The following is a 19571-nucleotide window of genomic DNA, read 5'->3' as shown; positions in this document are numbered from 1 at the left end:
CTGAATACATAAATTTATGTCACTGAACTGGTACTTCTGCAGGCCAAGAATGCCCTGGCACACGCTCTGCAGTCCTCCCGCCATGACTGCGACCTACTGCGGGAACAGTATGAGGAGGAGCAGGAAGGCAAAGCGGAGCTGCAGAGGGCGCTGTCCAAGGCCAACACTGAGGTTGCCCAGTGGAGGACCAAATATGAGACGGATGCCATCCAGCGCACAGAGGAGCTGGAGGAGGCCAAGTATGTGTTGTGAACTCTACAAAAGGAACTCCCAGAAGCAGCTGTGATATTTATGATTATGATAACATAACAATAGCAAAAGCTAACATTTATTGAGTGCATACCATATCTATATCTATATATATATGTATATACCATATATATATATATATATATATGGTATATACATATATATATATATATATATATATATATATATATATATATATGGTATCTCCTAAATAAATGGCACAGCTGGATTTGGAACCTGTCATTCTGATGCCACAGCCCACCTTCTTAAGCATTGAGTAGAAAACATACCTCTTAAAACTCACGTTGGAGACCACCAGACCATACATAATGTTTAGGGTTGGCCTAAATAAAGTAACGCCTTAGTCTGCATATAGACAAACGAAGTCTTTCAAGTAGATCTCCTTGAGCATTAAGTCAAAGGCTTTTCTCTGCTGTAAGGATGTGTACTTGGCACACAACAGAAAATGAGCTGAGAAAGTAGACAATTCAGAAGCGAACAAAACCTGCCTTTGTTTAAACTGCATGAATTGCCCTGATTTATCTATCAGTTTCTTTCCCTGGGAAGATTTTCCAAATACAAAGATTAGAAGAAACTGGCTACTCTCTAGGGACAATATTACATAAAATGGAATGGAAATTCTGAGAAAGAAAATGAATATTCTCAGTATATTTCTAGTCAGTGAAATGTCTAGTTAACCTCAAATTTGTATTGGAGTGAGAATGGATATATACGTCAAACAGAAAGACTGTCCTGGCTAATCATTTTCCACAGTCATACTCAATCAGAAGTCTTGAAAATCCTGAGTTACTTAGGTAGCAAGGCACATAAATGGCAGCACCAACAGCAGCCTCTAAGAATTCAATATTTCAAGGACTTGTTTCCAACCCTTCACCACTTTGGACCTCGCCATACAGATTACCAATCTAGAACGCAGTTCTGCCTGCCACAATTTTGAAATCATATGTCATTTGCCAGTATAGAAATAGGATTTGTGGCCAGGCACGGTGGCTCACGCCTATAATCCCAGCACTTTGGGAGGCCAAGGCAGGCAGATCACCTGAGTTCAGGAGTTTGAGACCAGTTTGTCCAACTGAAACCGTCTCTTCTAAAAAAAAAATACACACACACAAAAACTAGCTGGGAGTGGTGGTATGTGACTATATATAGTCCCAGTTACTTGAGAAGCTGAGGCAGGAGAGTTGCTTGAACCCGGGAGGTGGAGGTTGCAGTGAGCCTAGATCATGTCACTGCACTCCAGCCTGGGCAACAGAGCAAGACTCCGTCTCTCAAAAAAAAAGGAAGAAAAACAGGACTGTGAAAAGGGACCAAGGAGGTTATCACTTTGCTTCTGGTCTTGGCCATTCTCTTGACTGCCTGGCTAACTTTTCAGGAAGAAGTTGGCCCAGCGCCTGCAGGAAGCTGAGGAACATGTAGAAGCTGTGAACGCCAAGTGTGCTTCCCTTGAAAAAACGAAGCAGCGACTCCAGAATGAAGTTGAAGACCTCATGCTTGATGTGGAAAGATCTAATGCAGCCTGTGCAGCTCTTGATAAGAAGCAAAGGAACTTTGACAAGGTGGTCCAGACTGCTTAAACTTTAAGAGTGTTTTACTTGGTCTTCGTTTCTTTCTATATCAACTAATGATTTACTTGCTTTTCAGGTCCTATCAGAATGGAAACAGAAGTATGAGGAAACTCAGGCTGAACTTGATGCCTCCCAGAAGGAGTCCCGTTCTCTCAGCACTGAGCTGTTCAAGGTGAAGAATGCCTACGAGGAATCCCTGGATCAACTTGAAACGCTAAGAAGAGAAAATAAGAACTTACAACGTGAGTCCTCACAGTCCTTCCTACCCCATATATCCCTGAGAGGACCTTTCCATGTTGCCATCTTTCTGACCATGGCTCTCTTGTCTGTTCAACCACAGAGGAGATTTCTGACCTCACTGAGCAGATCGCAGAGGGAGGAAAGCAAATTCATGAATTGGAGAAAATAAAGAAGCAAGTAGAACAAGAGAAATGTGAAATTCAGGCCGCTTTAGAGGAAGCAGAAGTAAGTATTACCCTGTATTATGTTATGAAAAAAACGAAGAGAAACATCAGTAAAAAAAAACCCGGAAAAGTGGGGCTAGTGATAATTTAAACTCAAAGGACCTTTATGAAGGTTAACTTGGCAATAGTTATCAAAAGCCTTAAAAATGTAAATACTCTGACCCAGCAATTCTATTTCTAAGATTTATTCCTTTCCCAAAAAAATGTCAAATGGAGTAAAGCTTTAAGATGTCCAATCTAAGGACAAAAGTAAGTACATTATAGAACAGCCATATGATGAAATTTTATATAGGCACTAAATATGATTATTTTGGAAATATATTTTACAGTAGGCAGTAATTTTTAAAGATACAAATGTGCATATACAACATAATTTTGATTATGTCAAAATATATAGAAGTAGGAAAAAAGACTAGAAAAAATACACCACATTAAAATATTTATCTCTTACTGGAGGACCAATAGGCAGTTTTTCCTTTGTTTTTATGTTTGCCCCCACATTATACAATGCACATTTATTATGTAATGAGAAAAAAATTAATATGTTTTAAAACTAACAGTTTCTAGGCCAGGGCTTAGTGTATCACACAAGAACATTTAAATTTATAAAGCAGATTGACAGTTCATATTTACTATACATGAATTTAATTATATAATTAGTACTAATATGAATAATATTTGTATAGCACAAAGCACCTTTATTGCAGAGCTGCCCTATATAATCTGCCACTAAATAAACAAAAGAATGATTTACCTAGAAGATTCCCAGAACTACTGTATTATACTTTGTAAGATTAGACAAACTGATATTAACAAGAATTTGCCTCGTGAGGGAATATACTCCAAATACTCCAGTTCTTCTCCATTATTAATTGATAACTGTTTTGTTAAGGCATCTCTTGAACATGAAGAAGGAAAGATTCTGCGTATCCAGCTTGAGTTAAACCAAGTCAAGTCTGAAGTTGACAGAAAAATTGCAGAAAAAGATGAGGAAATTGATCAGCTGAAGAGAAACCACATTAGAGTCGTGGAGACAATGCAGAGCACACTGGATGCAGAGATTAGAAGCAGAAATGATGCTCTGAGAGTTAAGAAGAAAATGGAAGGAGATCTGAATGAAATGGAAATCCAGCTGAACCATGCCAATCGCTTAGCTGCTGAGAGTTTAAGGAACTACAGGAACAGCCAAGGAATCTTGAAGGTAAGTGGGTCCACATTAGCCTCCCAGATTAAGTAGGGAAAGTATCTGTCTTCCATTTCTCAAACACCTTGTTAAATCATCCTTTTTTTCTCTTAACATATTATATGGCTGACAGCACAAAGGGAGCTGAATTAAATATGCATAGAACATAATCTTTTTAAGAAAATGTTACGTAGAATAACGAACAGACGCCTAGACATTAGAGTATGATATGAAAGAAAGTGGACAGACTTGGGCCCCAAACAGGCCTGAGGCTGAGTTTTAGTTTTGTCATTTACAAGCTGCCTGATTTAAGCAAGTATTTAACCTCTCAGAACCTCTGTTTCTTCTTCAAAATAAGAATGAGTAAGAATGTGATCCTCACAGAGTTATGTGAGGATCAAATGAAATAATAGATGTCAAGTCCTGGGTAGAGCACATGGAAAATCCTCCACAAATGACAGACACTAGTGACTTACACAGGAAACGATAACCAGTTAATGGCAGAAACAGAGTAAGAATCTATGTCTCCTGATAATTCTCTCTCCCACTAAGAAAATGACATAACCACACTCAGATGCATTCAAACGACAGGCATATGTCATCTTCTGTTCCTAGCACCAGTGCAGTCTTCCAGTTCATCTCCTGGGATCTTCAAATCCTCTTCAGAACACCTAAGACCTTTTTCTTTTTTTCACTTAACAGGAAACCCAGCTTCACCTGGATGATGCTCTCCGGGGCCAAGAGGACTTAAAGGAGCAGCTGACGATCGTGGAGCGCAGAGCCAACCTGCTGCAGGCTGAGATTGAGGAGGTGCGGGCCACTCTGGAACAGACAGAGAGGAGCAGGAAAATCGCAGAACAGGAGCTCCTGGATGCCAGTGAGCGTGTCCAACTCCTCCACACCCAGGTGAGACCCTCACATCAAACTAATGCTGGTGTACTGGTAGGTGATGCATTAGAATTATAACACGAAGTACTCAATTTGTATAAATATGTGTATTTATACATATTTATACACATATGTAAACAAATATGTGTATTTAAACAAGGATGGGGAAGATGCTCAAAAATACTCATTGCCATTATCTTAGGGTAATTGGATTATGTGGATTTTTTTTTTTGTGGTGTGTGTTCCTGTTTCTTTCTTAGGGTTTCTACGCCCCCCCCAAAAAAGGTTATTACTTTTTTATTTAAAAATAAAGTTTGGCTATTTAGATTATTTTGGAAACCATGAGGTAGAATAGTATTGAGTAAAGACACCTGTTGCCTCCAAAATCTGAAAGTGTTCCTTGCAGTGTTTCTCATCGTGAGCACTCAAACATTTAGCACTGTTGTGTTCACTGACCCCCATGCCTTGCAGCACATTTAGCACCCCTGACCTGCCCAGGCATTAAATGCAGTAGCACCCCCTAGTCATTTTGACAACCAAAAATATCTGCCCCTAAACATTTCCAAGTACCCATTGAGACAATATTGCATCTCTCTGAGAAACACTGAGTTGAAATCTTAAGAATATGTTTTCATCAGACAAATTCAGTGCTCTTCAAGGAAACAAATCATGAAAGTTCACAGAGAACAGATTCCTCCTAAGCAAGAAACTCTCAGTGCCTGCCACTCACAAAACAAATCTATTCTTTTCTATTTCCAACCTTCTAGAGATAGAATAACTAGTGATGTCTGACTGAAATATAACTGAAAGAACAATTAACTAATGTATACCAATAAAGGCATTCTTAGACCTCAGAAGTCCTTATGCATGAATCAGACAGACACGAGGAAAAGGGGAAGGAAAGGAGTTCCAACCTTGCAAATAATTAACATTTTGCACTGAACAAATAATTAAAGTTTAGTGAAATGTTGCTAGCAGGTCCCCTGCACAAACCAACAAATAAGACACCTGTAAAATCCCAAGAGGGCAAACTGCAAATTTTGTAAATTTCCACTATTTTTAACAGAATACCAGCCTCATCAACACCAAGAAGAAATTAGAAAATGACGTTTCCCAACTCCAAAGTGAAATGGAAGAAGTAATCCAAGAATCACGCAATGCAGAAGAGAAAGCCAAGAAGGCCATCACTGATGTGAGCAAGATGAACATCTGTCTAGCTGACATACATATGCTACCTGCTATCATCAAGTTTCATTACTTTCTTAATTTATCTCCTAAATAGGCCGCCATGATGGCTGAGGAGCTGAAGAAGGAGCAGGACACCAGCGCCCACCTGGAGCGAATGAAGAAGAACCTGGAGCAGACGGTGAAGGACCTGCAGCTCCGTCTAGATGAGGCTGAGCAGCTGGCACTGAAGGGTGGGAAGAAGCAGATCCAGAAACTGGAGGCCAGGGTGGGTGTCTCAAACTCTCTAAATCTGGGATGGGAAAAAGGGCACTCTCTCTACCTTTCTCTCTTCCTAATCAAGACTCCCATCCTGTCCTGGGGCTGGGAACATCCACCCGCAATACTGACTGAGTAAGTATTTTTCCTGGCTGCAGGTACGTGAGCTGGAAGGAGAGGTTGAAAATGAACAGAAACGTAATGCAGAGGCTGTTAAAGGTTTACGGAAACATGAGAGACGAGTAAAAGAACTCACCTACCAGGTAAAGGGAATAGCCTTCAAGAATATCCAGTCTTCCTGCCCAGAAGGAAATTGAAACCTTATGACTATTTATATGCCACTCACAAATACATATTAACTCAGTACATATAAGCAGTAAAGACAGTTGCTTATCACAGACCTATACTAAATTTAGGGAGGCCTTTAGATTTCTAAAGTGTAGAAAATAGCATGAGAGTGAAGAACACATATTCTCGGCTCACTGCAACCTCTGCCTCTCGGATTCAAGTGATTCTCCTGCCTCAGCGTCCTGAGTAGCTGAGATTACAGGCATGTACCACCTCACCTGGCTGATTTTGTATTTTTAGTAGAGATGGGGTTTCTCCATGTTGGTCAGGCTGGTGTCAAACTCCCGACCTCAGGTGATCCGCCCGCCTCAGCCTCCCAAAGTGCTGGGATTACAGGCATGAGCCACTGCATCTGGCCTTTTCTTGCTTCTTAAACTTAAAACTCTAAACCTTAGTTTCTTTACCTGTAAAATAGGGGTAACAGCATCTATTTTCCAGGATAGGGAGGTAGGGATTAGAGAAAATATGTGCAATCACTAACACAGTGCCTGTACACTCAAAACATTTAACAAGAGTACTACTGTTAATTCTATGAAGAAAATCTCAGAGTTGATCAAGTTTACCCCAGGTCCACCTGCCATTATGCCAAATGATTTTATTTTAGTACCCAGAGTAGGCTTTTTTCCTTGGATTGAATGCAGATTTTTTTTTCAACCTTTCAGACTGAAGAAGATCGCAAGAATGTTCTCAGGCTGCAGGACTTGGTAGATAAATTACAGGCGAAGGTGAAATCATACAAGAGACAAGCTGAGGAGGCTGTAAGTATCTTTAAGCCCTTGAGGAAAGAAGGAAATTTATTTTGGAGTAGAAAGTGTTTCAAAAGAATGTGTCAATAAGAAAGAAGACAAAGTGAAAATCTACCACTCATATTTTAAGAGGGATGATTTTATAAATATGAATTTGCCCCCCAAATCCAAATTACAGAATAAGACTTCAAAAAGAGACCTTTTTTTTTTTTTTTCTGAGATAGAGTCTTGCTGTGTTGCCCAGGCTTTAGTGCAGTGGCATGATCTTGGCTTACTGCAACCTCTGCCTCTTAAGCTCAAGCGATTCTCATGCCTCAGCCTCTCCAGTAGCTGGGACAACAGGCATGCGCCACCACACCTGGCTAATTTTTGTATTTTCAGTAGAAATGGGGCTTCACATTTTGGCCAGGCTGGTCTCGAACTCCTGGCTCCAAGTGACTCACCAGCTTCGGCCTCTCAAAGTGCTGGGATTACAGGCATGAGCCACCAGGCCTGGCCAAGATATTTTTTATTATTAAGCAATTTGTAAGGGTTGAGGGGGGCAAGTTCCAAACAACTCACTTGATAACTACAAATAATATACAGTAGGAAATTTAATTAATACCATCATAAATATTCCTCTCCCTCTAGACAGAGAAAAAATCAATTTCTCAAAAGCCAAACATCAATCTTGTACCCCATTTCTTCACTCACTGCTAGTGTCATCCGTGTCATCAGTGTCGGCTCTTCTCCCCACATTTGCTGTAGCTACTATAAGAACATGTTAGAAGATTCTGCACCTAGACTCTTCCTGGTTATCCTTCCACTCTTCCAGACACATGTGATAAGTAGGAAGCAAATAGAAAGGAAGAAAAGGAAAGAAAAAAGGGAGAGGCACAAATGGTAATGCGTCAAATAACAGAGGGAGACTTTCTTCCTAGTCTCACCTTTTCCCTTTCTTTATATACTAGAGTCAAAATACATGGCAAATATATATATATATATATATATATATATACATATATATATATAAAATACCACTTTATATATATATTATATATAACATATAATATACTATTATATATTATATATTTTATATTATATTATATAATATACTATATTATATTATATATATTATATATTTTATATTATATAATATACTATATTATATTATATATATTTTATATAATATACTATTATATAATATATAAATATATATATATTACTATACATAATATACAGTATATTATGTATATTAATAATATATAAAATATATATAAAGTGGGGAAATACTTTATAGATATATGTAATATTATATATATAATATATATATATACACACATATATATATTTTATATATCTAAAGTGGTATTTCCCCAGATTATAATTTGGCCTTACATTTGCCTACTGAAGTCTATAAGGGTATAGAGGTCTCTTCCTCCTTTCCACACAGAACATACACCATAAAAGGATGTATGGCTTTATATGGGACTATCCCCTCCACTTCAAAGCAATTTCTCCTTTCATTCTTTAAGGTAAAAATTGCAGTTGAAGTTATAAGCTCTGTGTAAATTTGAAGTCAGATATGCTAAATAGACCGTAAGAAGGAAATACCTGATTTGAGAAACTAATCCTGTCTGGTGATAAGTGCAATGAGAACCACATAGTCTAATTCTCACAATTTTACCTCTATTCTCAGGAGGAACAATCCAATGCTAATCTAGCTAAATTCCGCAAACTTCAGCACGAGCTGGAGGAGGCCGAGGAACGGGCTGATATTGCTGAGTCCCAGGTCAACAAATTGCGAGTGAAGAGCCGGGAGGTTCACACGAAAATCAGTGCAGAGTAAATACACCTGCCTGATGCTAGTAAGTGGCTGAAGAAAGGCACAAAATGTGCTATTTTGGGTCACTTGCTATACGATGTTTATTTTCCTCTTAAAGCTGAATAAATAAAAATTACATTAAATTTATACACTAAACTGGACTTTGATTTTTTCACTTGCAAAGCTATTTATGCTCACAGTTCTCACCCAGCTATTAATATCTTAACATTAGAGACGGCTTTGCAGAGCATTCAGTATTTTGTACCTTCAAAACCACCCAACAATCCTTTTCCCACCGCTTCACACCCCCTCCCCCACGACACACACACAAGTATCATTTGCTGAGCTTGTTTTCATTACATCTCTCTTGTCACAAATTACTAAGAAAAACACTCCCTGAGGCTGCCCCTCCAGATGAGCCCATTCATTTATGCCACAAATAGATACTGAACACCTACTATGTGCCAGAACTATTTAAGTTCTGTGCCTACAGCAATTAACAAAATGTACTTTCTGCTCTCTAGGAACTTATATTCTACAAGGAAAGAAAAGCAATAAATAAATTCATAACTATGTAACTTGCCAGATGATAAGTACTAATGGGAAATTAAAAAGTAGGAGGGAAGCATTTGCTATTTTTTATTTTTTTTCTGAGACAGCCTCACTCTGTTGCCAGGCTGGAGTACAGTGGTATGATCTCAACTCACTGCAACCTCCACCTCCTAGGTTCAAGTGATTTTCTAGCCTCCGCCTCCTGAGTAGCTGGGGCTATAGGCGCCTGCCACCATGCCTGGCTAATTTTTGTCTTTTTAGTAGAGATGAGGTTTCACCATGTTGGCCAGGATAGTCTCAATCTCCTGACCTCATGATCCACCCACCTGAGCCTCCCAAATGCTGGGATTACAGGGGTGAGCCACTGTGTCCAGCCACATTTACTATTTTACAGAGAGTAGTGAAGAAAGGCCTCTCTGGTAAGAAGACATTTGAGCAGCGACCTGAAGGAAGCAAGAGAGTAAACCAAGTGAGTATATGAGCACACAGCATGTCCAGGCAGAGAACGACAGAAAACGCAAAGGCCTGAAGGCAAGGGCAGGTAGGAAATGAGCAAGATAAGACAGTTAAGGCCTAACAGAAGCATAACAGGAGGCCAGATCATGTAGGGCTCCTGGGCCACTCTAAGGACTTCTGCCTTTATTCAGAGTGCAGTGGGAAAGCTTTAGAGGGTTTTGAGCAGGGTAATGTTAACATACATTTTAAAAGAATCACTCTGGCTGCTGTGTTGAGAATAAACTGAGAGAGAAAAGACAGAAACTGGGAAACTAGGTAGGAGCCTACCAAACACAAAGGATAAAAAAATGACAGTGACAGCTGGGTCAGTGGCTCACACCTGGAATCCCAACACTTTGGGAGGTGAAGGTGGGCAGATCACTTGAACCCAAGAGTTCAAGACCAGCCTGGGTAACATGGCAAAACCCCATCTCTACTAAAAATAGAAAAAAGGAAAAAAATTAGCGTTGTAGTGGCACACGCCTGTAGTCCCAGCTACTGAGGAAGCTAAAGTGGGACAATCACCTGAGCCCGGGGAAGTCAAGGCTGCAATAAACCAAGATTGCACCACTGTACTTCATCCTGGAAGACAGAGTGAGATCCTGCCTTAAAAAACAACAACAACAACAACTAACAACAACAAAAACCGTAACAGTGGCTTAGGGCAGAAAAATCAGGAGACAAAGAGAAGTGAATGGATTCTAGATTTGTTGAAGGTAGCTGGCATACACAGGATTGTCACTTTGGATAAGGGACAGAGAGAAAGAATGAACTTATGAAAAGAGGGACAGAAGATAAGACCGAAAAAAGGCTTGATGGAGTATAACAGACAAGTTTGGCCTCCAGAAAGAGAGGAAGCAGCAGAACAAAAACACAATCTAGACAAAGACTGTACTTTATGCACTCCTTCTTCTATCTTCTAACATTTACTCTCCCCCAACCTCTAAGCCCTTATTAGGCCCAATCTTTCACAGTCTTAAATATGTCTAAGTTAATAACAAAAGTTTAAAACAAAAAAGAGAAAAAAAATGTAAGTACTCTCCCAAACCAAATTTTGGATCAAAGAGGAAATCAAAACTATAATCATAAGAATATTTAGAAAGAAACAAAAGAAAAGATCTTTGTGATGTCGGCTTAGACAAAGATGTCTTAGATACAACACCAAAGGTACAGGCCACAAAAGAAAAAAATTGAGCAGTTGTATGTCATCAAAATTTAAAGTTTCTGCTCTTTGAAAAACACTGTTACAAAAAGAATGAAAAGACAAGCCACAGACTGAAAGTGTTTATAACTTATATCCCTGATCAAAAGACTTGTATTCAGAATATATAAACAAATCTAAAAAATCTGATGAAAAGAAAACGACCTAATACTTTAAAAGGCAAAAGGTTTGGAAAAATATTTTACTAAACATACAGATGATAAAACGGCATCTGAAAAAACATTCAACGTCATGAGCCATGAGAAAAAATATCAATTACAACACAGTAAGATACCACAATCCACTTACTACCAGGGCTAAAAGACCAACGGGTTGGCCAAGATGTAGAGTAAGTAGACCACTCATATCTGCTAGTCATAATGTCAAATGGTACAACAACTTAGGAAAACAGTCTGGCAACTTCTTTAAAAATTAAGAAATTATCTATACAATCTAGTCATTCTATTTCTAGGTATTTACCAAAGAGAAATGAAAGCATATGTCCACATGAAGACTTGGACACAAATGTTCATGGCATATTTATTTGTAATAGGAGCAAAAACTAGAAAGAAGAACCAAACTATTCATCAAAAATAAATGGGTAAACAAATTATAATATATCCATACAATGAAATACTACCCAGCAATAAAAATAAACTTTTAACACAAAAATGGATGAATCTCAAGATAATTACATTGATTGAAAGCAGGAGCCCCTCCAAAAAGAACATATTATATGATTCTATTTATAGAAAATGAAAACGATAGTGATAGAAAGTGGACCAGCAGTTGCCTAGTGATGCAGAGGAAGGGCCTGTGGGGGCACAAAGAAAGAGTGGAGAGGATTACAAGATGGCAAGAGGAAATTTGGGGGTCAATGAACATGTTCATTATCTTGATTGAGATAATGGTTTCACAGGCATCTATATATGTCAAAACCTATCAAATTATGCACTTTAAAAATGTGCAGTTTTTTTTTTTTTTTGAGACAGAGTTTCGCTCTTGTTATCCAGGCTGGAGTGCAATGGCATGATCTCAGCTCACTGCAACCTCCGCCTCCTGGGTTCAGGCAATTCTCCTGCCTCAGCCTCCAGAGTAGCTGGGATTACAGGCATGCGCCACCGTGCCCAGTAATTTTTTTTTGTATTTTTAGTAGAGACGGGGTTTCACCATGTTGACCAGGATGGTCTCGATCTCTTGACCTCATGATCCACCCGCCTCGGCCTCCCAAAGTTCTGGGATTACAGGCGTGAGCCACCACGCCCAGCCAAATGTGCAGTTTTAAATGTCAATTATACCTCCATAAATTTAAATTTTTGCATTAGGGGAAATAGTACAATTACAGTACTCTGGGAAAGTAATTAATAATTATAGAACTATATGCCAAACTTTAAAGCCAGAGCAATACTTTTTCACAGAAATTGCATTAAGCCTGTTTATCAGTGTGTGGACATATTTACCATGTTGAGTCTTCCAATTATTGACTATAGTGTGTTTCCTTTATTTAGATCTTCTCTGATTTCTTTAATCAGTGTTTGGCAGTTTTCAGCATACAAGCCCTATACACATTTTGTTAGGTCTGTGTGTAACTTTTTTTTTCTTTTTTTAAAGTGACTGTAAATGGCATTATAGTTCTAATTTTGCTGTCTACATTTTCACTGCTAGCATACAGAAAAACAATTGATTTCTTCTATGTTTATTCTGTATCTTGAAATCTTACTGAACTCACTATTTCTGAAGTTTTTTGTAGATTCCTTGAGATTGTCCACATACTAAATGATGCCATCTGGAAAAACAACCATTTAAAGTGAATCTAGGGCCGTGCACAGTGGCTCACGCCTATAATCCCAGAATTTTGGGAGGCTGAGGCGGGTGGATCACGAGGTCAAGAGATCGAGACCATCCTGGCCAACATGGTGAAACCCCGTCTCTACTAAAAATAAAAAAAGTAGCTGGGCATGGTGGCACGCGCCTGTAGTCCCAGCTACTTGGGAGGCTGAGGCAGGAGAATCACTTGAACCTGGGAGGCAGAGGTTGCAGTGAGCCAAGATTGTACCACTGCACTCCAGCCTTGTGCCAAAGCAAGACTTCGTCTCAAAAAAAAAAAAAGAAAAAAAAGTGAATCTAAATTAAAATAAGGTCCAAAGTTTCAGAGTAAATTGTGAACTAGTGTTTGATTTTCAAAATAAAACCAAAAATATTGAAATATATTTACTTTTTGTTGTATTTCTTAAGATTTAGGTCATAACTGCAACTCTGCTATTCTTAGAACAAAGACTGAATAAATGTTGCATTTGGGACAAAAGGGAGAGATTTCTCACAATTGTATGTGATAACATAAAATGACAGCCTTTAAGTTTTGTAATACAATAATAAAGTATATCCTTTTTCATAAAAATGCATTACTTCATCAATATTTTTAAAAGCCTTCCTAATCCTTTGATCCTGAATTCACTCTTGTGAAACATCCATTGGGTCATCATTTTTGTTCATTTTTAGTTCTTCAGTTGTTAATTAGTTCAACACTGCTGAATGCATGCTGGTCAATGGCTTTACAAAATTCAAGCCAATTTCTTTTACTACTTTCATTGACTTCACTAAATTCTGCAATTGTTGCAAGATTTCTCATTTTACTTTGCATTCAACATAAATCTATTGTTGTATATATACAACATCTAATGATCAACAAGATCATTAGTGAATACTTTTTGTTTTCCTATTCAATATCATTACTGTGAAAGCTCCAATAACAGGGACTCCACTATTGCAAACTGAAAATCATCTTTAGTCTTGGCCCAGAAAGTCTATTCTATACATTTCATAATTAAAGATATGCATTTATGTACATGTATATTTAACAGAATATTTTAAAGAACAAAAACTTAGAGCATCCTAAATACCCAATAATAGAAATTTTGTTATATAAATTATGTTATCTTCAAAGCATGGTATACTATGTAACTATTAAAAATTATAATCTAAAAGAATAGTCAATATCATGAGAAAATTTTCAAAATATGTTCTAAAAGCAGAATACAAAATAGGGCTTGCAGATTGATATCCCCATTGTATACGTGTTTAAGAATACATTAAAAACATGAAAAAAAATGTGAAAGGATTTAAACCAAAATTTAGGTACGGATGACTTCTATGCTAAAATTTTAGGCATGATTTTAAATTTTCCTTCAGGATGTTTGATATTTTTCAATGTGTGCACTATTTTTGGAATTCTTTTAAAGGCTCGTGTTTTTAAAATAAAGGTAACCTGCCCCTTAAGATTTCATATCCACTTCTCATCAAAGACATGGCTATAACTGACAACAGTAAGGTGAAGAGAGGGTCATTTGATGGATGAGACCATTAGCACAGCTGCTAAAATCTGTTGCCTGTCATCCAAGCTCTAAGGATTAACATTCCAGGACTGACACACAGCAGCTGTCAGTAAGCAAACTTAAATTCTGCCTCCTGGCTGTGGCAGAGGTTTGGGCACATGTTCCACATATCAGTGTCCCTAGGCACCTTCACCACAGACTCCATCGGTCACATTTTCCAAAGCGAGAAGCTGAAGAATCAGCAGTGGGCGGATGGAAAGAACCTTACTTAAGGATGGAATTTGCCAACCTGATTCCTCCCTCCTAGTTCCAAGGCCACTAAGATGCTGCTTCCGGAGGCTGCAAGGAGAAAGAAAGCCTCTCCGTGAAGGAGAAAAACATCACCCTTGGGGAACAAACCCAAAACAGGACTTCTCTTAGATTTCAACAGCCTGACCTTCACAAGAGGGCAGACTATTTTCTCAGCTCCTCACAGAAACTATGACTTGTGGCTTTCTTGGGGAAACTGAGGTACTGGGCAGTGTGAAGGCTCAAATTATGAGAAATTATGTTTAAAACATGGACGGGAAAAGTAGTACCTTCTGAGCAACAAAATCATCACTGTTTCCACCATTTGGAAAAATAATTCAATTGCTAACCACAGATTTTAGTATCTGAACTTGATTCCATATAAGAATATTATGTGTGTACAACATAATAATATGGCTACGTGTGCACTGAAAAACTTCAAACGGGCTTTTGGTAACACGAATTTTAAATTTCTGTCTGGCCCGCTCAGTCGTGGTACTTGTCCTCGAATTCCCTCTCCACACTCAATTTCATACCCTCCCCACCACACGGTCCTTCACGCATCTACTCTCCGTAATTGCACAGCACAAATAAATCGCGGGGACAAACAAGGTCCTCCTCCCTCGCAAACTCTCAAACGCACACTTACTGGCCAGGTCACAGTATCGCCTCCAGGCCTGCCCGAGTCCTGGTGGGAATCACTTCCGGCCTTTCCTTCCTGAAGACTGACCCCTCCCATGATGTCCTAGGACGCACCGGAAGTTATTCCTCTCCCGCCGTCTTTTTTTTTTTTTTTTTTTTAGATCGAGTTTTGCTCTTATTACCCAGGCTGGAATGCAATGGTGGGATCTCGGCTCACCGCAACCTCTGTCTCCCGGGTTCAAGTGATTCTCCTGCCTCAGCCTCCTGAGTAGCTGGGATTACAGGCATGCGCCACCATGCCCAGTAATTTTTGTATTTTTAGTAGAGACAGGGTTTCTCCATGTTCGTCGACTGGTCTGGAACTCCAGACCTTAGGTGATCCACCCACCTCGGCCTCCCAAAGTGCTGGGATTATAGGCGAGAGCCACCGCACCCAGCTCATTGCTGCCATCTTTTGACGCATTATCAGCACTTTGACCCACTCCCTCCTTCCCCACAACTAGATCATCAGATGTTGAGAAAACAAACTTTCTCTCAAGTTCCTGGAACAGTGTCTTCATTAGCCATCTGTTGAATGAAGAACAGAATTCAATAGTTTTGTTGGACAGAATGAACCAATATTGAGTAGGAAAAGAGCAGATAACAGATCCAACACTCAGCACAAAATAAGGAGGAACAAAACAACCTTTATAACAACAGCTGACATTTGAAACTCAAAATCCTTACCTTAATTTCCAAAGCTCTAAACCCTCTGGTGCCTGCCTGCGTCTGCCACTTCATTCCGTACTACTGGTTCACTGCCCCACACTGGTCCATCACCTCCCAGAGCCTTTGCATTTGTTTCCTCAGCCTGAAATACTGTCCCACTTTGATATTTTCACGGCTTACTCATTCACTTCACTAGGTGTCTGCTCAAATATCACCTCTTCAAAGAAACTTTCCCTGTTCAATCTGTTTAGACCCCACAGAGCCACTGTTTGCTTATCCTGCATTTCTTTCCTTCAGAACATTTATCATTAACCGATGTATCTGTTTCTGACTTTGTCTATTTTGTTCTCCCATACTTAAAATCCTCCCAGCACATAGTAAACTTTCAATGAATGTTTACTGAATGAATGCCTGTTCACCATGTTGCTAGCTCCCTGCTAAGCACTGGGTATGCATTGCAGCTTTGCAATTAACAGTTCCAGGTGGGAATTTCGTCATTATTCTAGCTTGGATTATTCTAGGAGATCTCAAACTGATTCTATCTATCCTCGTCTTGGTCAGGCTTGAGGATTTGCCATGATACCCCCCAACAACCTGTCAGGTATAGTGATGAATTTATCTCCACTTGCCTGAGACAGTCCTGATTTTAAAACTGAAAGTCTTAAGAACTCCCTTAACCCTAAACAAACTGGTATGGTTGGTCACCTACTTTCAGGTATCCAGGCTCCTATCTTTCCCGTTTTGTTTTACTGCTATTGGGGGAGGAACGAATCTAAACAGAAAAATGGCAATATATAGTGGGTAGAATGAGAGAACTAAAAAGACAATGAACAGGCTTTGGCAGCTGGTGGGCCTCACCAGACAGCAACATGAAAGACATGAACAACATAGAAGACATTGACTTGGCTTCCACAAAGCCCTCCGCCACTGGCAATGGTTGGTGGGTTCGCAAGAAAAAGCTCATGTTTTTCAAGATCACAGGGTCCTCTGCTGACATAGCCTCAACCACTCTCCCCTTTCCCAAACTATCATGTCAGGTCCAAACAGCACCCTGCCATGCATTCATTAATTCACTGAATTGCCACAAGAACCTCCTGAATTATTGTTATCATTCCCATTTTACAGGTGAGAAAACTGAGGCTGAGAAAGGTTAAGTAACTTACCCAAATTCAAGTAGCTTAAATGAAGTCAGAATTTGAGACTCAGTATTCTGATTGTCAAGGTCCACTCTTAGTTACTGCAATATCATGCGGGTTTTAATGATATAAATACATACTTTTACTGCGTCGAACAAAAGATATAACTTTCTTTTTAGGATACATTGTTTAAGACCTTAATGGTAGTTAAAAGTACCCAGTCATTCTTTCCTTAGCTTTAATGAGGTTTTAAGCAGCCGATGTAACCAAAACACAGAAAACAGACCCCAAAAAGGGGAGGTAGGAAGCAAACAGCAGGAGATCCTAACTCTGGCAGACATGAGTCAAAGCTATAAAGCCAGGCTGGAAAGTCTCCAGTTTACTGAACAGACCTAGCTGGTAGGATTTCTTCTCTGAACACAATGTTCTTCAGTCATCCACACAATCTCTTCATGTTATTTTCAGTGAAGGATGCCTAGTTTATGTGTAATTCTGAGAAGCATGTATAATTCTGAGAGCATTAGTGTCTTACAGGATCTTGTAAAGCCAGAAGCAGCTGTCTTCAAGTGAAAATACAAACTGGACTTGGAGTCAAAAGCTGTTTGTGTTAGCTCTCACTCTGCCACTTGTTAGCCATATGATTAGTCACTCAACCTCACCAAGTCTCACTTTTCCCACTCATAAAACTGTGATAAGTCCTTCTTCTCATTGACATTTAATAATCAATTTAAATAATACTTTTGATAACTCCTTATGAACATTTTGCTTTGCACATTTTCAGTATATAAACACCAGCAGTGAAAAAGTTGATATATTCTATTTGAAAGAGTTCTAAATTTGCTCTGTTGAATTTGAAAGTAGAATGGAGAGGGGTCTAATTTTATGGTTGGCATGAATTAGCTAACCTGACCAGAACCTCAGTTTCTGATTTTGTAAGGTAGGAGTCACTTTAGAAAGTATTCAAAGCCTTTTTTAGTTCCAGAATCTAGATTGTCATTCAAATCTTTAATTAGGCAATTCAAATACAAATGGGTGCCATTCACCAATGTGCCTGCCCTATGACTTTCACCCAGAAATTTCTGTTCCTAGCTGGAAAACTTCCTGCTGCTTTTTGAAATTTCATCTGTTACATAAGCTCTGAGATAGCCTGAGTTGTGAGGGGTAAGGTATGATCCCACTATTAGCACAATTAATTGCCCTTTCTTCTCAAGTAGCCTTCTGAGGAGTGACCTCAATCACACTTATTTTCCTAGTCTTATTTGGCTTTGCTACTGCCTTTTTCTTCCCACTGCACTATCCACATTGACATTTCCTCTGAATGCATCTTAAATAGTGATTTGTGAAGAGATTTGTCCCTAGGAAAATCAGAAAAACTTTTTCCCCCTTCTTAACACCTGCTCATTCCTTAATCCCTTGCTGCCACCCCCACCATCCTGCTGACATTGCTGTCAGGATCACCTCCCTGGCCAATCCAATACCCTGTTCCTGGTCCTCTCTTTCTCCAACTTCGCTGTACTGCTCTTCATGATATCCTCTCTCTTGAAAAGATCACCTCCCTTGACTTACTTTGACACTAATAATAAAGTTACCTTCACTTTAGAGTAGACAAAATGATTTTGTAATAAGCCTGAAGAAAATTTCCAGCCACGGAACTCCTCTCAAATTTGAGAGAGGTGGGCTGATAGTGTAGGGTAGGAGCTGCGGCCTTGGGGGCACAGTGATGAAATAGAGATGATGAAACCCCCAACGCAAGGAATCTCTCAGAGGTGATAGATATGACTATCACCTTGATTATAGTATATACATATGTCCAAACTCATCAAATTGTGTATTTAAGTGTGTACAGCTTTTTGTATATCAATTATGCCTCAGTACAGCTGTAAAAAAAAAAAAAAAGAAAAAGATGAGCCCCTTTCCCCCTGAAAAAGAGCCTACGAGAGTGAAAATAGGCAGTTACCAAACTCGTTTCTATAGGCGAAAGTGGTCTTCTTGATGACTTTTATGTTGCTGAGTAACCAGATGAGTAGAAATGCATGTCGATGGCAGAGCTCAATGATTCCACATTATAGAGGAAAAACTGAGTATCCTAGGGGTGCAGAGAAATTATTGGGGGGAAGAAAGGAAAAGACATCCAGGATCAGTGTAAAGAAAAATGGACTTTGTAGAACAGATATTGCTGATGGAAACGGATAATTTATTCTGAGGTATGTAGTATGATCTTTTTCTGTGTCTCCCATACAGAACCTTCAGTAAATTCTGTATTGCTCATTTAGATTTTTGGTGATGGGAGATTATATGCTGAGACCAGGTCAGGTTGCAGGGAGATAAACATGTACAGTTTGGCACGGTCTAGAATCAGAGTGCCCACAGAGCTAGCCATATCAAGATGGCATAGACAGTGTTTGATTAGGTCCCCGCATCATTCTCATGGCTTGGGCAGAAACAGAAAAAATTTCATTGCAGCTGAAGAGAAAAGACTCCAGAGTTGATAAGAGAAGGGAGAGGG

The 19571-nt window shown here is 39.1% G+C and overlaps 1 protein-coding gene across 1 annotated transcript in view; it reads left to right on the top strand.

Moving 5' to 3' along the window:
* The window catches only part of MYH8 (myosin heavy chain 8), a 31262-nt gene extending 22395 nt beyond the window's left edge, over positions 1-8867 (top strand). The window contains exons 29-39 of the mRNA XM_008996519.5: positions 43-239; positions 1643-1826; positions 1912-2077; positions 2176-2300; positions 3192-3500; positions 4185-4388; positions 5437-5562; positions 5653-5823; positions 5972-6076; positions 6824-6919; positions 8586-8867. Coding sequence (XP_008994767.3) covers positions 43-239; positions 1643-1826; positions 1912-2077; positions 2176-2300; positions 3192-3500; positions 4185-4388; positions 5437-5562; positions 5653-5823; positions 5972-6076; positions 6824-6919; positions 8586-8735 — 1833 coding nt within the window. The 3' untranslated portion in view covers positions 8736-8867. The remainder of the gene's footprint in view (positions 1-42; positions 240-1642; positions 1827-1911; positions 2078-2175; positions 2301-3191; positions 3501-4184; positions 4389-5436; positions 5563-5652; positions 5824-5971; positions 6077-6823; positions 6920-8585) is intronic.
* Positions 8868-19571: the final 10704 nt, after the last annotated feature.

Source organism: Callithrix jacchus, chromosome 5 (genome assembly GCF_049354715.1).
Source record: "Callithrix jacchus isolate 240 chromosome 5, calJac240_pri, whole genome shotgun sequence".
Lineage (NCBI taxonomy): Eukaryota > Metazoa > Chordata > Mammalia > Primates > Cebidae > Callithrix > Callithrix jacchus.
This window is presented reverse-complemented; position numbering and strand designations above follow the sequence as displayed.